The sequence below is a fragment of the Seriola dumerili genome, unplaced genomic scaffold, assembly GCF_002260705.1.
Source record: "Seriola dumerili isolate Sdu_G_001 unplaced genomic scaffold, Sdu_1.0 BDQW01000036.1, whole genome shotgun sequence".
NCBI lineage: Eukaryota > Metazoa > Chordata > Actinopteri > Carangiformes > Carangidae > Seriola > Seriola dumerili.
In genome coordinates, this window is record NW_019174291.1 from 1643285 (window position 1) to 1663127 (window position 19843).

The 19843-nt window shown below is 41.9% G+C and overlaps 1 protein-coding gene across 2 annotated transcripts in view; it reads left to right on the forward strand.

Moving 5' to 3' along the window:
* actn4 (actinin alpha 4) overlaps window positions 1-19843 on the forward strand; it is a 58895-nt gene that overhangs the window by 26812 nt on the left and 12240 nt on the right. The window contains exons 2-11 of one of the 2 annotated variants that reach the window (XM_022738435.1): window positions 7578-7692; window positions 8355-8474; window positions 10426-10512; window positions 11639-11726; window positions 12609-12687; window positions 12872-12953; window positions 14238-14323; window positions 18541-18633; window positions 18868-18993; window positions 19156-19260. In XM_022738435.1, coding sequence (XP_022594156.1) covers window positions 7578-7692; window positions 8355-8474; window positions 10426-10512; window positions 11639-11726; window positions 12609-12687; window positions 12872-12953; window positions 14238-14323; window positions 18541-18633; window positions 18868-18993; window positions 19156-19260 — 981 coding nt within the window. Of the gene's footprint in view, window positions 1-7577; window positions 7693-8354; window positions 8475-10425; window positions 10513-11638; window positions 11727-12608; window positions 12688-12871; window positions 12954-14237; window positions 14324-16919; window positions 17006-18540; window positions 18634-18867; window positions 18994-19155; window positions 19261-19843 lie in introns of both variants that reach the window. The other variant, XM_022738436.1, reaches the window with a different exon arrangement.

The window sequence follows — 19843 nt, forward strand, 5'->3', positions numbered from 1 at the left end:
CAAGTAGCATTGGCTCGGTCTATTTCATTTCCTCTTTTTAATATTTTTATATTTCCACAATCTTTGCAAGGTTTGCAGTGTTATTGTTTGTTTGCGGTGGAAGCACAGCGTGGAGGACGAACACTGCCGCTTAATTCATTCAAACTGCACGCTCAAAAGTTGCAAAGTCTGTCTGAGAAGTTTTCCAAAGAAAGTGATTAAAGACGTAGAATATCAACGTAGCAGTGAGACTTCAGTTAAGTGCATGTGTCATTTCAGTGAAGCCCCGCACTGTCACCAGCACCTCTTGTTTCCACCCGTGTCAGTCGTGTCAGTCTTGTTTCTGTCCTCTGAGCTCACCTCTCTGCATGTCTCTACCTGCCTGCTTAAACGCCTGTTTTACTTGCTCACTGCTGCTGGAAAAGAGGCAGGGTTTGCGAAGGTTTAACCGACATCTAGGCTGTGAAGAGAAGACCTTTTTGCAGTCTTTATATAGATTGTATGCGTGAGTAAATATTGGTGGGTGAACCTTGCCCTTAAGATTGTGAGATGTGCTGAGAATACACGTATCATAAGTTAAAGACCTTGAATAAGATGTGTGGCTTGAAGATGTGAGACCTCTCTGACTTCTGGTGAGAAGACGTGTGTGACAGTACAGTAAGCTCATGGTTTGGTATGATATGTAGTTCACTGTTGGATACACTGACAAAAAAGACACTTTCTGTAGCACAAAACAAGTTAATATTTCTTTTGTATGCTTTCTATTACATGTGATGTGTGTGGCTGCAGAAACAACAGACCGTCAGTGCAGTCAGTGTTTAGAGTTGATTCATGAGTGAGCTCATCAGTGTTACCAAGATAAAAGGGTGTGTAATCAAGAAAGCACACACACCCACACACATGCACACACTGCTGACGTCATGCAGAGAATGCAAGGCAGTTGAGCGGTAACATAGTGTTCAACCTGGCTCATTTTTTCCAGGTCTTCAAAGACACACCCTTGTCTGTGTGTGTGTGTGTGTGTGTGTGTGTGTGTGTGTGTGTGTGTGTGTGTGTGTGTGTGTGTGTGTGTGTGTGTGAGCACGCACACTCTTACTTATACATACAATTAAGGTGCGCACATGCATTGAGAAATTGGGTGTGGGAATAAATTACGTATAGGCATGCTTGTAACAGAGTTTAAATGAGCCATACAAGGATATCATAGGTGTGTGTGTGTGTGTGTGTGTGTGTGTGTGGTTAGCTGTCCTGATACCTGTGTCTCTTAAGCTCATTCCTGTCCAAGGAGTGGTGTGTGTGTGACAGAGCTTAAAAAAAGTGTAAAGATGGGCAGCATCAGTTTATAGAACGTCATGTTTTCAGTGTATGTTGTGACAGGTAACTCACGTGCACGCTTTTGGTTGGGCTGGAACAGCGAGGCCAGCCCTATAATCGAGAATGTGGTTGACTGACTGACTGATCATGTTCCCGCCATTGGTCAGCAGAATGCCACATGACTGAGTTGGAGTTTGACCTTTGTCCTTTGCTCTTTCAGAATGAATTGGTGCAAACAGTTCCTATTAGGGGGACGTCTACAGCCAAGGTAGCGCATTTGAAGTGAACCGAACTGGTCTCAGGTTCTGGTCCAGCTTCACGTTGCCTTTTGCCATTGTATTTTTGGCCCGCTGCAGACAGATCACGCTGCTGGTTGGTTCATTTAAAAAGGACTATATGTGAAAACACACTAATATTCTGTTGCTTTTAACTTTTTCTCTGAGTCATCATTTTACGAGTAAATACAGCTGAAATCACAGCACATGATTTCACGTGTAAATAAAGATTGGCGAAGCCTCCATGACATCACCCATAGGAATCTCAGAGTGAGTCGTTCCGTCGTCACCATCTTGCCAGTGCCTGACTCCGCCGAACGGCCGGCTAAGCCTTACTAAAATTTAACCGAGTTAGTTACATAAAAATTCACCCCTGCACAGTTGTCATGAAGGAGGAAATTAGCTCTAGAGACCAAAACGTTTTGTTGTACCAGGCTGGAAACATGTTTATTTCTGCTGTAAAGTTGGACATTTTAACATGAGTCTTGTCTTTGGGGATTGAATCGCTTTTGGAGCCAGACTCTAGTGGCCATTTGAAGAACTGCAGCTTTTGGTACTAAAGTGTTGGCTTCATTTTTCAACCTCAGAGGTTGATACTTGGTGTGAACGCACTCGAGATGCATTGAGGATGCGTTTGAGATCTCTCCCTCTCTCTGACACTCACTAACACATTAACAACGGACCCCTCTGTATAGTTGGACTTGGTGAAAACAACGCATTTGTGGTGGTCAGTCGAGGCGCATGTTAATGGCAGGTCTGAACAGGGCCAATGTTACTTCTTGCTTGTTTGTACTTAAAACTTAAAAAAAATACTGCTATGTTCCCCTCTTCTCAACTAGTGATATCTGCCTGACCCTTGACCTTTAACCCTGTTGACCTAGTTAGTGGTCAGAGTTGAAAGACCGTTGGGCGGTCACACTGATGGCTCTGGCACAGGTACTTGTGTGTGAGTGTGTTAGAAGACGGATCAAACAGCTGACCCCATTAGGCTTCCTCTCTTTTCCACACTGTGGCAGCATTAAAGGAGAAACGTTGGACAACTTAACCACTTCCAGACATACTCCCACCTTGTCTGGGACACAAACAGCAAAGATTTCTGAACGCTCACCACACACACTGTGCCCCCCTTTTAGAAGACACATTATCACCATCATCATTGCTGCTTTGATGAAGTTTTTCCATTACGTTTGATAGATATTCATAGATAGAAATCAAATGAAAGCACTCAGTGGGAGCTAATTATGCTACCTTTGTATGGTCAAAGGGTGATTTTAGAGATGAATTGATAACTGTTACAAATGGAGACCACTGAAATAATTTTCCCACACATTCTGGAGATGAGGTCATCAAAGTTGGAGTCACCCTTACTTTGATCAAAGCCACAGTTGGTATGTGAAGACTTTCATGAAGAAATACGCCCCGCTTCTCATCCTGCAACACATGCTGATAGAGAAATCCTGACCCCACAGAATTTAACGTTTACAGCCACTGGTTGAAATAAAACAGAGGTGCTACATGTGGATGTTTGCGCACAAGAAATAACCAAACACTCCTAATAACTTCCCCAGGTTTAGCAGCCAGCAGGTCGATAGTCATGGGTAAACTGTCTCTGGTTTACTCACAGTTTGCACTTTAATCCGATTACAGGGCTTTTGGGTATTAAAATTTTCAGTTTACAAATACTGATGTGTGTAAAATTGCTAAAAGCAGCTTTAACATGCATCAGCACGATAAAGGTTAAACAGTGACAGGCCTGAGATCAGACTGGGGTTCCAGTTGACACATGCAGCAGAAATAACAGAGAGGATGTTCTTCACTGTGGCTACAACAGTTATGTAATAGATACAAGAGGATAAGAGCGCAGGGCTTCATGCCTAAAATGTAAACCTTCTTAACACCCGGGTCCAGCTTTTCTCTCCTCTGTACCACGCAGCATTTAGCTTGTTATCTCTGTCCTCAGCTCAGGTCAGAAATCCCCTCATCTGAACCATCTGAGCCGATCTGTGTAGCCAACACAGAGCAGCCACATGGACAGGTTTAACAGGCTTCGCTCTCGCTCATTCATCCTGTTTGGTTGCTCTCTTCAGGAATCAGGGTCAGTTCACTTCTATTTCAGACAATTCACCAAGTAGATTACCTTCAGAATTAAAAGGGGAACCTGACAGCAAAGATGCTTGAACTTAAAGATATTTACATACAGACAAACAGAAATCTGCATTATCTGAATTATTTGAAAGCCAGTCAAGGTCAGGCTTAAACTAAGAACTAATTAAAACAAATTCTGATATTTAAAATAATGCTTGTGCTGTCTAGTTTTCTAGACAACAGGCTGATGATACCTTTTGTAGAAGGGAATAAAGCTCAGTCCATGTTGTCTGTGAAGCAACCTGCCTGAGAAGTCACATGATATCAAGTCAACAGTAGTTTGTGTCACATGCTGTACCTGATGTTGACAGCCATATCATGCACTGTAGGTATCAACTCCCTTATGTAATTCAACATGTTTGAAGGCAATGTAGTTGGACTGTCCTCAGTGTGGTTCAGTGTCTATCTGAGCAGTAATGCTGTATGTGCACGCCTGTGCCAGTTTCAAGCACATGGCAGCACCACACCTTGCTGTCCCTGAATGACATAAGGTAGCCAGAGGCAGGCTACGTTTCCTCAACACAAAGAGCTAACTGAACAGAATTCAGCAGAGCAGAAGTTTTTTTTTTCCCTCCCTTTTTGTTACAGACCCAGAACAGCCTGATTGACAGTCCTCTCCTGGCAGCGTACAGGGCTAGTTCAAACTCTGATAAAGGCAGGCTGAAGTGTCCTTGAGCAAGACACACGGTACTTAACCGTGTGAGGGTCTGACTGTGAACAGAGGGGTTGGAAGAGTATAATCTGTAGCATGTCATGTTGCACAGAACATACAGTTCTCAGGCCCTCTGCGAGTCTCAGCCTGTTGCTGTCAACACTCCCAGTGGCAGCGGCCCTGCTGGAACATGGCCGACTTTTATAGGTTTAGTGAAGCAGCTCCCTGATACAGTTCACATTGCTAAACTTGCTTTTCAAATCCAAAGCTTCTCACCGTGCAGAAACCTTCATTGTTCCCCACTGGCTCAGATCACAGTTTTGATGAGCTAAACTGGCTACTACATCAACAACATAAGCAAGACATATGGAAAAATAACATGTTATTTAGACTCTGATGAGTATCTGGCTCTCTGAGCATTTAAATCCCAGATATATATATTTTTTTTAAAATAATGAAAGTATTGACAGCATTGACATTATATAATTAACATCCAGGGTAGACAGAGAATGATGGAAGATTTGCTCATCCCATCCCCCTGTCATTTCCTACCATCATTTTACTTTTTCTTTTTAAAGATATTTGTTTTTAGAGCGCTTCACCAATCAGAGATATTCATCGTGTTCACTTCTCTTTTAAGGCAAAGCTTGAAGCCTCTATTACACTCATGAATCATACATCTTACTGTAACTCAGGCAAGATAAGTTTTAAAGTGTTTCATAGATAATAAGTTATGGTAAGAAATAGGTTGTTGATGTGTTGTGATAATCACAAACCGGAGGCTTTAGCTCCAGTGCAGTGATTTGAATCAGTGGCAGTGATGAATGCATCTTCACGCTGATTGTCTTCTCTGTGCTAAACTAAGCTGGAACTTCCTGTCATTGCAGTGCCACTTCCTGCTGCATTGTCCTTAACTCTGTGTGTGTGTGTGTGTGTGTGTGTGTGTGTGTGTGTGTGTGTGTGTGTAGGAGGGGGGGTAGAGGGGGTAGAGGGTGCATTGTCTTTCCACCCCCATCCTGCCCCCTAACTTTGTCTGTATGTCTGTTTGTTTATGTGAAATGTATCTCCCCCTCCTCTTGTCCCAGTCCAGTCCAGTCTCAGAGAGGGAGCTCTGTATATATATATATAATTGAGTGTGTATATGTGTGTTGGAGTTGGGGGTTGGTACCGGGCTGTCTAGGGGAGGGTCACAGAGAGAGAGAACGGGCCGAGGGAGAGTACAGGGGCTGAAGGGTGCTATTATCCACGAGGCTCAATGGGAGCTTTGTGCCGGTGGCCACAGTGGGCCAGTGGGGAGAGGGGCAGGGCAGCGAGCAGCACCCAGTCATAATGTTTTTGAACACACCGTGCAGGAGAGAGAGGGAGACAAGGAGGAAGTGTAACGTGAACTGGATTAATCCTCTGTCACATGTTTCAGTTTCAACACTGATATTTTCCTCAAAGTTGTTGTATTCCTGTATTCGTGCCAGATACTGAGAGGGAAGTAGGTTTGTGGCTGGAGTCGGTCTGTTCGCAGCCTGGATGAGGTGAATTGGTACTAAAATTCAAAGTCCACTGACTCCAACATTTCAGTAAATAACCATTACTTTTCTTCATCATCTATTATTTTATGATAAGTCTTTCCAAAAATTGTCACAAAGCCCATTTTATATTTCCTCTAGCCCAAGGTGACGTCTACACATTGTTAGTTTTGTCATGATGGTCAGATGGGTCTAATTTACAAAGACATACAACTGAGAAAGTCAACATGTTCTCATTTTAGAAGCTGTAACCACTTAATGTTTCATATTCATTTTGATAATGATTGCAGAATATACAAGTTACTATTATTATTATTATTATTATTATTATTTACCTCTGAATCTTCTGCAGCATTTCAGCAGCAACACATTTAAGAAGCGGTGTCGTGGTGCCACTCTGTCTTATAACACGTCACTTTTATCTTTGTCATTTTCAAGCTGTGCGTTCTTGCTGGGAAATGAACTCCACTTTCCTCTTTCCTTTTTCCTCGTCCCTTCACACACGAGACATTCCCCCTTAAAGCTACGTTTAGATTTCAACCGTAATTCATTTTCATTGACTGAAACCTACACAAAGATCCCTGCTATTTGTGTTATTAACTTCAACTTATTTAAGCTTTAAGAAGTAAAAGTTTCATTTTAATATGATGGGTGTTTACGTTATTTATTTATATATTTCATCTCTTGAAGTTGAGTATCAGTGGTGGCAGCTTCAATGAGAGAGTGCAGGCCGGACCTTGACCATGTATTTTGGTCACTTGGCATTTTGAGGCATTTCTCTTAAATTATATAACAATTAACAAATCATGACAAGAAACCCTCAAAGTGTTTTTGACACATTGACTGATGATGTGCCATAACTGAGATTTTTGGAGAGTGGCGTGACAAAGCTTCAGCCTCTCCACAGACTCCACCGTGCCTACCTCAGTGCCACGAGCTCCTTCAAAATAAAATGATTCAAAACACATTTCTGAAGAATGTTGGCTAACCACAAGCACAAAAACACAGATTCCAACCCGCTATTGATGTGTGTGATTTGTGCTGGTGTGCGTCTTCTCCCAGATGTCTGTGTTTGTGATTTGGTACACCATTCTGATATTTAATTACATATATCACAGATGTTGTGTTTGATTCCGGTCTAGTTTTCAGATAGTACAGGCGGATCTTTCTGTCAGATTTTCAGGATTTTCTTAACGTGGCTCTTTGTGTCACCATGGGATATACTCTGGTAGCTTCTGATGTGACAGAGAGGGTGTTTTTTGTGGGACTGAGCACTAAGATGGAAAAAAAACAGCAAACTGAAAAGTATGAAGGCAGAAATCAAGATGTTTGTTGTTGCCAATATGTAATTCAATGGATAGCAGCCGTAGAAAGTCTGTGTTTACTATTTTACCTTAACGTGTGCATTGTATCCTTATTCTGCTGCCCTTTTGATGCATAGTTTAAATTGTACTTTGATATCAATAGTAGTTCTTATATCCTAGGTATTGGTATTGTATTATAACATCTGTCTCCTCCCCTTTTCTTCTGCTACTTCCTGTCTTATCAAAGCAACTCCATGACCTCCCTTCCTGTCCATTGAATTTCATTTTCTTTCATTTAGTTCAAAGTGGTTTATTATCCTAAAAGCTGGAAAAGCATTCTTGCTCTGGATAATCACCATTTGTGTCCTGTTTCTGTGTTCTCGTGCAGACATTCACGGCATGGTGTAACTCCCACCTGCGGAAGGCCGGCACGCAGATAGAAAACATCGAGGAGGACTTCAGGGATGGGCTCAAACTCATGCTGCTGCTGGAGGTCATCTCAGGTAACTTTTCTGAGCAGCCTCAAAGCGCCAGCTGTAATGATATTTGATTTATGTTTTTGAAATGTTTCATACAGAAGCCGCAAATGGAAATTTGTCCAGCCCACTACACTCGCTCGCTCGTCACCGAGCAGTGACCTGGTTTTCAAAGCTGTGTCTGAGCTGTCAGTCAGAGTGCAAACTGTTTTCAGATGTTAAAGATGTACAACATCTCGGTCGGCGCCAGGGTGTGGTCACTCAGATTCCAACCTCAGTATGGATCACAGGCATTGCACAACAAACTGTGCTCACCCTGCTATAGATCAGTCACTGTGTATGACAATGTTCCTCTCAAGGTCTCTTGTTGGATGTTGTATTAGAGAAGCTCTTCCTGTTGTCACAGTAGATAAACATTTGAACTGCTGTTACCCCATAATGAAATTTGGACTTGCATGCAGCTTCCTTTTTCAAATTCACTTCATTTTTTTTCTGCTGTGAGCGACGCTAATGTTGCTGCTGTAACCTTAACCGTCCTTACTGAATGTTGTTCTGCTGAGCCTGTAGAAACACCACAGGAGCTAACACACTCACTTGTGTGTGTGTGTGTGTGTGTGTGTGTGTGTGTGTGTGTGTGTGTGTCGTGTGTCTGTGTGTGTGTGTCCGTGTTTCCGTCCATCCATCTACAGGCGAAAGGTTACCCAAGCCTGAGCGAGGTAAGATGAGGGTCCACAAGATCAACAATGTGAACAAAGCCCTGGACTTCATCGCCAGCAAAGGAGTGAAACTGGTCTCTATTGGAGCAGAGGGTAAGCATGTGTTCATGCACACAAACACATCTGGTGGATGCGCTAAAATTTAATGCGTGAAATCGAAACTCCTCCTCATGTCCTTCAGAAACCTTGAAACGGTCGAAATGTAACACAAAAGTCCCCACACCTCAGAGTGGAAACCACCGTCTCATTCATCTTTCTCAATCATTCAGATAAACTTTTGAACCCAAGATAAAAAAATAAAGGAACTTTTGTTTTGAGTCTTTTTAACATGTAGTATGTGTCGACCAAATCAAACCCAATACTTGCTCATTTTTCCTTCATTTTATAGCTGTGCAGCAAACTGAGGCTAGAGTAACATTTCATTAATAACAGACTCAGAACAGCAGGATAGCTCTGCTTCATGAGTACAGACCCTGCATCTCTACTTTTCTTCAGTGCTGTCCTTTAAATTTTGTGTAGTGTGCTGTCGTGTTTAGTATACCGTGTGCATAGGAGTGTCAGTGTTGATCTGCTGTGGCAGAAAGGTTTGGACAGGAGTCAGTTGGCCTCTCTTGATCTGCAGTGTTAGCTTAAAAGTGAGGTTCAGGTGCAGTGTTTAAAGAGTTCTGGTTCACCTGTTTAATTGGTTGTGGGTTTACATATCTGTACCGAGGAGCCCACTGTCTCATAATTCACCCAGGCCTTTGGAGAACAGAGTGACCTGAGTAAAAGTATATGAATGTTTGGATGCTCAGCAACACATTTTAAAATTGACAGAATGCAAGTGTGCTCAGTATGCACAGTAAAACTGTATCTGTTGTAACTTTTTCTCATAACTACCTAAAGTTTCTTTTTGGCACATTGAGTTGATGCTCTTTTCTAATGAGATGTTTGAGGATCGCACTTCTAACTCGTACTCAGAATGGAGGACAGTGACCTTTCTCCTACTCTATCAGGACAAACATGACATTCCTGCAGCATGGCATTGCTGAGACTGACGGCCACTGAACACAAGATTGCTCAAAATACTGCAATCCTCCACACACTCGCACGCTGCTTCTGGCCTTCCATAAAAGCAGCCCACTAAAGGTCATCTGCTGGAAACTGACAGAGAGACAGTGAGGGACGGTGGTGACGAGATGAGAGAGGAGGACGTCCTACACTTTCTCTGTCAGAGAATGTTTAAACCAACACGTGACCAGACTTACAGTTGTCCTGAGGAACTTAAGTCTTTAAGTTATTACAGAAAAGTTGAAGCACTGCGAGGCCTGTTGGTGGGGAGACATTCATGTTTGTTCACAGAGCAGAACCAATATAGAAAAATGTACAATGACGATGACAGTAATTTATTAGTGTTTTTAAAATGTGACCTTCAGAAAGAGTATAAATGAATTAAGCGGAGTACAAATCAGCTGAGAGTCAAAGATGCATGTCAGATTAAACATGAAGAATGTTAGAATGAGAAAAATGTGGGACAGATCCACAGGTGACAGCTGACAGGTGAAAGTATGAATCGACTAATAGTCTCAGTGTGTGTTTGGGTCAGATTCCACTCATAGTTCAATCTACACGCCTGCTTACAAACGGATCATTGCACATGACTTACTGTCCTGTCCTGCGCGTCTTTGCGTGCTCATTAACCTGCCAAATATCTGTGGATCGTGGTGGGAAAACTCAGATAATGCTGCACAGGTAGAATGAAGTAATGCTTAGGCGTGTCTTGCAAGCACCAACTGACTGTATGTTGTATCTACCAAGACTGAATTTATTCTACAAGGGAAATCATTGTTAAAGATTCACACTTTCCCAGGAAATGATGGAGCTTCAGCAGCCGTGGGACATTAAGTGCAGTTGTGTGGGAGTGTTGGCATTATTAAATGAAAGAGCAGATGTAAGATTGTAAAAACAGCAGTGATAGATGAGACGTATGGTCCACAGTGACTCTGGATGAAACAAAAAATGAGGTGATTTTGGTGAGACCTTTTTGTGTGTGTGTGTTGTGTAGAAATTGTTGATGGAAACGCCAAGATGACTCTGGGAATGATCTGGACCATCATCCTCCGCTTCGCCATCCAGGACATCTCTGTAGAAGGTACGACTTCCTGTGGTTTGATTTGCATGAACGCATTCAGCACTAGTAGCAACTTGGCAAAGCAGTGCCTTGCTGAAGGGCGCTGCGGCAGCTTGAGTCCCTGCCAGGTTTTCAGGATTTATTAGCTGACTAAGCCCACTGGAATCTATGGTGCTTCCACACACATGCGAATGTGCAAGTCAAGGATGCATTGTGGGAACTAGAGTGGGAGTAACAAGGCTAAAGATGCACACGCACACCAGGGGTGAATAGTGACGGAATAGAGCCAAGATAAAACAGCTCTGATCTACATGACTGCTCACCAAGACTGATGATGATGTGAAACTACAACAGGGTGCTAGGACCACCAGTATAAGTTGTTGTGGTCGTTATTATTATTATTATTATTATTATTATTATTATTAACCTGATGCAATGAAAATTTGCGATATAACCACTTTTTCAAACAACGTCTGCAACTAAGTTATTTTTATTATCAAATAATCTGTCGGTTTTTTTTCTTGGTCTGTAAAATGCTGAAAAAAATGTCCAACCCAAGGACGGTGAATTTAGATTGATAGAACAGCAGTAAATCCCCGTCCTCATTAATTTTCTGATAATGAGCCAATCGATTAATCGACCAATCCTTTCTGTATTAATCAGTCGGAAATCCCAAACACTAATATATGTCTATACTCCACCACTTCCTGCTTCCACAATGTTTTTTGTCTCTGCATTTATTTAGGTTAGAGCTGTAATGAGTCTGTGGTGGCTAATTAAAACTGTCTGAGTTGAATTAACTCCGGTGGGTGGGGACCACTACAAGGATTATTGAGTCATATTTTTACTCTCCCCAGTAACTGATACTTTTTTGATGTTTGTTCAAACAACAAAAACATCCTCAGTATTTTCAGTCCACTGATGAGCACAGACACAGTTTATATTTAGCTCAGTCATGAAAGACACTGCAGTATTTTTCTGTCTGCTTGCCCACTCTTAATGGAATAAAACAATTAAAGCCCTTGATTCAATGTAAAGAGGAGACATTTCTTCACTGTGTTCAGACTAGTGCAGACCTCCTGTTCTCCTCACTCCTGGTGCCGCTCCTGTCTTCTTATGTTTCTTCTCCCCTTCTTCTTCCCTGCAGAGACCTCTGCGAAAGAGGGTCTTCTCTTGTGGTGCCAGAGGAAGACCGCTCCCTACAAGAATGTCAATGTGCAGAACTTCCACATTAGGTAACACACACGCACACATGGACACGCACTATAAGGTTGGACTAATTGCAGTTTTTCAAGGGTCATTAGTGTTATTGGATCAAAGCTGTTGACAGTCAATACTGCACAGTAAAACTCTCCAGTGATAAAATTTGTTATGCTTATCTGAGATCTGCAGGAACTGTCATGATGTCAGAGCTGGACGATCCAACTTCCCAATATTCAATATGTAAAAAAAAAAAAAAAAGATACTGATACTGTGGTCTGTTAAACACACACAAAGATTTACACAATTTGCACTGAACACACACAGGAACTCTGTTGTCAGGGAGCAGCTTGGCTACACCCTATTGTATATTAATAAATATGTTTGGGAATTTGGATTTATGTACCAACATAGACAAGTGTTGCTGAATGAAATCTCAGTAGTCTATTTCAGCAATGTAAAATATTCCTGTAATAAACTACTGTAATTGTGTAGAAAGGTCGCCCCCTGTTGGAGAAACTGGAACATGTTTTTCTGCTCTACAGTAGTAAGAATCCACACATCACATTTTCTGACATGACAGTAAATGTACTGTCACTGTCGGTTACTGTTGTTGTGTGGTACCTGTCCATTTGAAGATGAACAGCATACAGCACATACAAAGGTCAAGTTATATGCAAAAACCTAATTACTAGCATTTTCATCAAGACAAACAGAAAGTTGTCTTTCAGAGGTGTGGTTTTAGTTAAAGATTCAGTTCAAAGTCACAGTGAAGAGGAGTTTTAGAGCTGCTAGCTGTGATGATGGGGACTTGTAGAGCAGAAAAAACGTACAAATCGCTGCCAAAAATTCATGTTCGTGTCATGTTACCGCCCCCTCTGCCTATCAGCTCACCTCATCTGTTCTCTGTCTAACAGCTGGAAGGATGGTCTCGCCTTCAACGCTCTGATCCACAGACACAGGCCTGATCTCATCGATTACGACAGCCTCAGAAAGGTAGACACATACACACACTGTATTTGAAGTTATTGAAGCAAACTAGCAGTTAACTTCCACTTTACCAGTGATAAAAGAAAAAAAAAACCCATTGAACTTGCTGACAATAACAAACTTAAACCTAAACTTACCTATTCTTAATTAGCAAGTTTATTGTCTTCTGGCTCTGCGATTGGTTGTTTAGGATGACCCAGTGACCAATCTGAACAACGCCTTCGAGGTGGCTGAGAAGCACCTGGACATTCCTAAGATGTTGGATGCAGAAGGTAAGCCTGAAGTGTGCTGTGAACCAGCTGTGTTTGTAAATGATACTGCGTTGTTGTAAATTGTCGTGTGTACTGTAATCCACTGCACTGTATGAAAAGAGTTTTCACTAACTGGCTGGGTTTACATGCACACAGCAAAGTGACTGTTGCCCATATAAGGTATGTGGGCAGTAGTTTACTCCTGTATTATTCTCATTTATATTTGAATTTCCACAACACTGAAACAGCTGTGGTTCAGATTGTTTCATATAAATCTCATCCAATCCGTATGTTGTGGTGTACGTAACTTCAATTGCACAAAATCAAACGCACCTAAATCGTCCTTGCTGTAAAGCTATAAATATGTCTGCAAAAGACTGTAGCTGTTCTCCGACCAGGAGCATGATCACAATCATTGTGACCGTCATTCTTGAGCGAATGTAATTATTGTCTCACCTCCATTACAGTCACAGTGTTGATGTGCATGTACATGTGGCCACTGATTTCCAAACCCACTGTTGAACCCGTTACTGTACATGAGCTGTTACAGCAGATGAAAAGGTGTCATCCTCAGGATCAGTGGAGCCTCCGTCCCTTCCCATCATGTCATTGTTCCTCCTCTGTCTCCTTTAATGCTTTGGATTGTAAAGCACATGTCTGAATGTGTGAATGCGTCTTAATGTCTTTATCTGTATGTATGTGGGGTCGACCAATATCGGCACTGAGGGGCTGATGCTGATATTCAGATAGTCATTTGTTGATATTCAGTCTTTACATTTGAAAATATGACTCTCAAAAAAGCTAAAGTGTTTCCCTGCAGGATGTTACTCTGAAATTTCCCAGTGTTTGGAAACTAACACTGGGATATTTTAGTGCATTTCATAAAAAAAAAAAAAAAAAATGACGTTGACAATTGACTAAAAACTAAAATAATAATGAGGATATATATGTAAAATACACACACGCACAAAAGCCTATTTATTTTCAACTTTTTATGTAGCTTTGATCAGGAAGGAAACTCCTTCACTGCTGAAGTGTTTTAGTAAACTACTATATGGGTCTGACCCTTGTATGCACAGTATTGTTATTCTGTGTGTGCCTGTACTCACGATCAAGCTCTCCTCATCCTGAATGGCTGTTAATGGCTACAGCGGCTTATTACGTGTGTGTCTGTGTTTGCCAGCTTGTATGTATGAATGTATGTTCCTACATGTGTGTCATGTTGTGTATAATCACATGTCCCCTGTCTTGCCTGTATGTGTTTGTGTGTGTGTTCATAACCATGGTCTCCCCCCCGCCTTGTAGACATTGTGAACACTGCTCGTCCAGATGAGAAAGCCATAATGACTTATGTGTCCAGTTTCTACCATGCCTTCTCTGGAGCACAGAAGGTACCCTCTGACCCCTCAACCTTGACCTTTTAACCGTCTGTTACTAACAAGGGGCTGCTTCCTGTCCAGCATGGCGTCACTTCTCTCAACAGCTGTTAGGACCTGGGCTTCAACAAAGACACTGGATTTTTGTCGGGACACAAACGCACACAAACGGTGTTAATGTAACTTTGCTGGCGAAAGCAGTAAACGCTCTGTCCTCTGTGGTGCTGTGATGTGTTGTCATAGCAGTGAGTCTGACAAGGCTGCAGAGGAGTGCAGCTGAGCCTGTGGGTAATGCTGTTTTAGGAAAGGTTATCCATAAAAAAATCAAGCAGAGATTGGTTCACCTGGTAGAGTGTGTACCATGAAGGCTTAGTCCTAACTGCAGCGGCCTAGGTTCCAGTCCAACTCGTGGCCCACGTGTCATCCCCTCTCTCTCCCCCTGACGTTCCTGTCTCTCTCTCTCTCTCTCTCTCTCTCACTGTCGCTATCAGAATAAAATAAAAATGCCCTAAAAAATACATAAATAAATAAATAAAGTAGAGATGTTAATGATTAATCACAGTCAGGTTGTACATTCACATCCACCTCATCCGTCTGTGTTTTCAGCAGAATTTCTATACAGCTGAGAGGAATGGGGGGTTTTCTAGCTGATACAAATGTTAAAGCCACTTCCATAGGTAGACATTGCAAAAGGTTTTGATCCAGATCCTTAACAGATGAACGACAGTTATAAAAAGTAGTTCCATTTAATGCAATGCGTTATTGTCTTTTCTTAATATTCACAAAGCAGTGCTAAGAAGTAGTGAACCCTCAGCAGTAGAGGGTGGATCTCCTCCTTTTTAGAGCAGTGACCTTTTGGTTTCTGACCCCTGAAGATGAAGCACTGTCTTCTTGTGAGCCCTCACCCCTGATTTAATATGTTGCCTGTCCAACTAAGGGTGTGTTTTGAAAGCAAAGAGTGGAGAAGGTGTGTTATGTGACTGAGGGGCATACATTTGCAAGTCAGATAATAGTTATGATAAAGATGAAGAGCAGTGTAAACTAATCCTGTTGGTGCTTTCTGGACAGTAGCATCTTGTGTAAAGAAAAGAGTGTCGGCATTTGAAGGTTCAGGGGTTCAACTTTAAGCCCGTAACAGATTCTGCGAGTTTAGTTTTATTTTGTCCTTTCCTGTTATTCCCTCTTCTACTCCTCCTGTTTTCTACCCTCCCATCTCTTGATTCTCTCCTCCCTTCTCTGCTTCCCCACCTCCTCTCTTATTTTCCCTCCCCTCTCCCCACCCATCTCCTCTCCCTGTAGGCCTGTGACAGGAAACAAGTTGATGCGTCTCTTGTTTTGCTCCTCTTCCTCTAATTAATTTTCTGGCTCATTCAGAACTTGTTTGTGTTCCTCTGCAGTCTCAGGGGAGAGGTGTGAGACAAATAGACAGATCGTGTGTGTGTGTGTGTGTGTGTGTGTGTGTGGGTGTGTGTGTGTGTGGGTGTGTGTGTGTGTGGGTGTGTGTGTGTGTGTGCGCGCATGCGTGTGTGTGTGTAAGAACTAGTTCCATGTACAGCTTGTTCTCTTTCTAATCCTTGAATTATTTACATGAAGTCAGTAGCTACAGAGAAAGTTTGTGTGTAGAAACAAACTCTTAAATCTCCAGACTTACTGCTTTTTCCAGCATTCCACTTTATTTACTTACATCCTGTTCACATAAAGCATCAGTTTATTCAACATCTGCTGTGAAAATTAAATTCTAATTCAAATTTGCCGGGACCCTGAAACTGTGTCAAAGTCCTCTTCCAACTGCAGTGTATTTTATTAGGAGTTAGAAAGCATTTATGATTTGTTATCAAAGTTCAGACTAAACTTTTTAGCACTTTCTACTGGATCACTGTTGAAATAAAATGGTGACAGATGCCCCAGTTCCTTGAGCTCTGCAGGATTTCTCCAAATGAGCTGTACTGCACAACAGTAAAATAAACAAACAAAGATTTGCAATCATACAAAATGTATCAGAGTCTCACATTTAGGAACCAGAGTGTATTTATCATTTGATAACTGACTCTTATAACTGATAATTATCAAAGTTGTTGATGTTTGTGAATCAGTTAATGGACATGTTTAGTTCCTCTGGGACAGTTGTGGTTGTTTAAAGTTTTTTCTCTGTCCTAACAAACTGCAGTTCGCTCAGAGGATGACACAGTCTTGTAGTTTCAGACCTCAGCGCAGTCATGTCGTGCTGCCTGATTTGTGCTAAATGAACCAAATTAAATGAAAGACCTGCTTCAGAGTTTGAATAAGCTGCTTTGAGTGGATTCATCCCGACACAGACCCAATGAGCTCGATTAAACAGCCGATTTGTGTGTTTGTGTCTCGACCGTGACCTTGTGGCTTCAGTGTCCCACAACTCCCTTCAAGAGGACACTCGTCCTCCTGTCCTCGTCCCCTAAAGAGGGGGCCACTCTCTCCCCCCCCTCAACCAACTCTTGCCAGCTCCCTTTGCCCTCACACCCTGCAGGGAGCGAGGACCGTGTAGCTTTGGGTAGCTTCGGCTTCACTCTGTCTCTTTCTCTCTCTGTTTACCATTCTCTGTCGACCTCTCTCTGCCCTGCTGGGTGATGCGTAGACATCGTGGGTACGCTGAGGCCGGATGAGAAGGCCATAATGACCTATGTATCCTGCTTCTATCATGCCTTCTCTGGTGCACAGAAGGTGAGCTCCTCACGCTTCATACTCACACTAACACTTTGCTGCAGCAAAACAAACCAAAAAAAAAATATATATAAGGGCTTCCATTAGTCATATGTTTTAGAGACATATATCCAGACAGTGACAGATCAGTTTTCTGGGGAATGCAGTAAAGATCAGCTGGTATCAGAAAATGACTCGAATCACAGGGATGCACTGGGATGTTTCCCCAACATTTGTTAGATGGAGCTTTTCAGCTGCTTTTTCTTTCTCCTCATTGGATCCAACTGTAGAGGAATTCAGACTGTCAGTTACAGTTTTACAGGCACAGACGCTCTTCAGCATAGTTTTAGAAACTCAGGGAAAAAGTCAGGAAATATTTATCATGATGGGAACAACAAACGCTTTCCGATGCTTCTGTTTCGGTGCTTTGGACATTGACCCTGTTTCTCCAAAAGAGATTTACTTTATGGTCTGGACTTAAATTCCCAAACTCATGTCAGTACTGTGATGTTCTATAATGAGTGTCAGAGAGCTTGCAGACTGAATGAATACCATGCTGTCCTATACTGGGACTGTCATTGGTGTTTTTAGTGTCAAATTGCTCTGGAGTTTCCAGTGGGATCATGTGTAACGTTGACTTTCTTCTGAATATCTCAGCTGGACATCTGAAGACACTCACTAAATACAAATCATAATCTAAAATACATGTACATACAGAAATGTGTATTTCTCCTGTGGAAAACAATAAGACATGAAGAATTATTATACTGATGTGGGTTTGGGAAAACAGACCTGTTTTGGGGAAACACTTGTTAATGTCTCACCAGTTTCTTTCCAGCTATTAACACTTGTCAACTCTAAATGTATGTTTTGGTATACGATATGATTTTTATATATATGTGTATATATATATGACATGTTTAAACTTAAAAGTGAAATATTAGAAATTTGTTATGAACAAACAAAGGAAGTTTGTTGTATAGAATATATCAACATGTCAAAGTGTGTACTGTTTTTTTATTTCCAGTGGTACAGTAGTGTAATATCCTAGGCAGACCCACTGATGCGGACTGCAGCGCAACATGAACCTGTAACTAGATGTATGGACTGACTCCTGAGTTGTGACGGGAGAAGCATGGAGCTTTAAAACACACAGATTTACTCTGGCACATTGAACTAACCATCAGCAGCTAGAGCATGTTTGTCTTAGTCAGATGCAACGAGTTTTTGTCTTTTTGCACTTTCTTAATAACATGTGTCTGAACTTGTGTTTACATTTATTCCAATTCACTGCCTGTGTGTGGAGTTTGTATGCACAAATTTGGAGAGCAAAAACTCTTATTATAACAGTGGTAATGAAATCGCAGGTTGAGCTACTAATAAAAAGCAACAGACACTTATTTAATGTTTGGTTTAGTGACTTTAAAGTGCAGCATTGTGTTTGAAATATGAAGCTGCAGTGAACGCTCTCACTAAGCTTTGGGCACAGTGAGTGGACTGTGACAGTGTTCGATCCCGTCACTACGAGTGCGACTCATCGCTCTGTTTCCTGATAGGCTGAGACAGCCGCAAACCGTATCTGCAAAGTGCTGGCTGTTAACCAGGAGAATGAGCAGATGATGGAGGACTACGAGAAACTGGCCAGTGACGTGAGTAACAAACATGCAAAACTGTTCAGCCCGTTTACACCAGTGCCGATCAGAGCTCTTGATTTTAGATCCGTTGGGTTCCATATATTCATTTACCTGACCTTACATTTCAGATACAGTGATCAAGCTACATTTGCTTTCGAGACTTTGTGGAAAGAACTTTTATAAATGAATTGCGTTTCACCCGATTATTTGTCCTGACTTGTGTCTCCTTGTTTCCCCCTCTGCCTCCAGCTGCTGGAGTGGATCCGTCGGACCATCCCCTGGCTGGAGAACCGGACCCAAGAGAAAACTGTAAACGACATGCAAGCGAAACAGGAGGACTTCCGAGACTACCGCTGTGTCCACAAACCACCAAAGGTTTACGTTCACTTGCTCTCTGCAGTTTTCGAATGTTGCCACACTGGTGTTCAGTAGTTCGTCTTTACATCCGCTCGCTTGTGTCATTTGACGAGGTAAGAGGTTTTTGTTTGCTGAATCTGCTCACTAACACTGAGCCAACTTTTCTCTTCCCGTCTTCAGGTCCAAGAGAAATGTCAGCTGGAGATCAGCTTCAACACTCTGCAGACTAAACTGAGACTCAGCAACAGACCTGCCTTCATGCCCTCAGAAGGACGCATGGTGTCTGTATGTATTCAGACAGAATTTATATAACTCATTAGCTCATAAACGACCATGTAAATCTGAATGACAACTTTTCAAAGTCCGGAGACGTTTGAATGTTTTGCTTGTTTGTTGCAGATAATTTGGAATTCGTATTCCAAACAAATGAATGTGCAAATATACTGATATGACAAGTCTGATTCACCACTACACTTAAACCTGGAATTAAAAAAGATTTTTTTAAATGTAAAATTATTGTTTTTGTTTCAGTCACAATCATAAAGTGGATACGTGAGAAACTCGTCCTCGCTAACTGAGGCCTCACAGTCTTATGTTATTTGTTGTGATTGATTTATGCCAGGTCTTCAGTCCCCTCTCTCACCACCGGCTAAGGTCAAAGTCACATGCAGTCACGTTTCATAAAAAATGCTCTTTGCTGTCAAATATGAAAGTAAAAAATGATCTTATACCAGGTATGTTGATAAGCAGCGTTGTGCTTGAGCCATTTTAACAATATTATATTAATGTTAAAGTCCTCAGATTCAAAAAGTTTCCCTTTGCAGTTATATGATCCTGGATCAGCCTCAAGTTCAGTTTAGTTTCACAC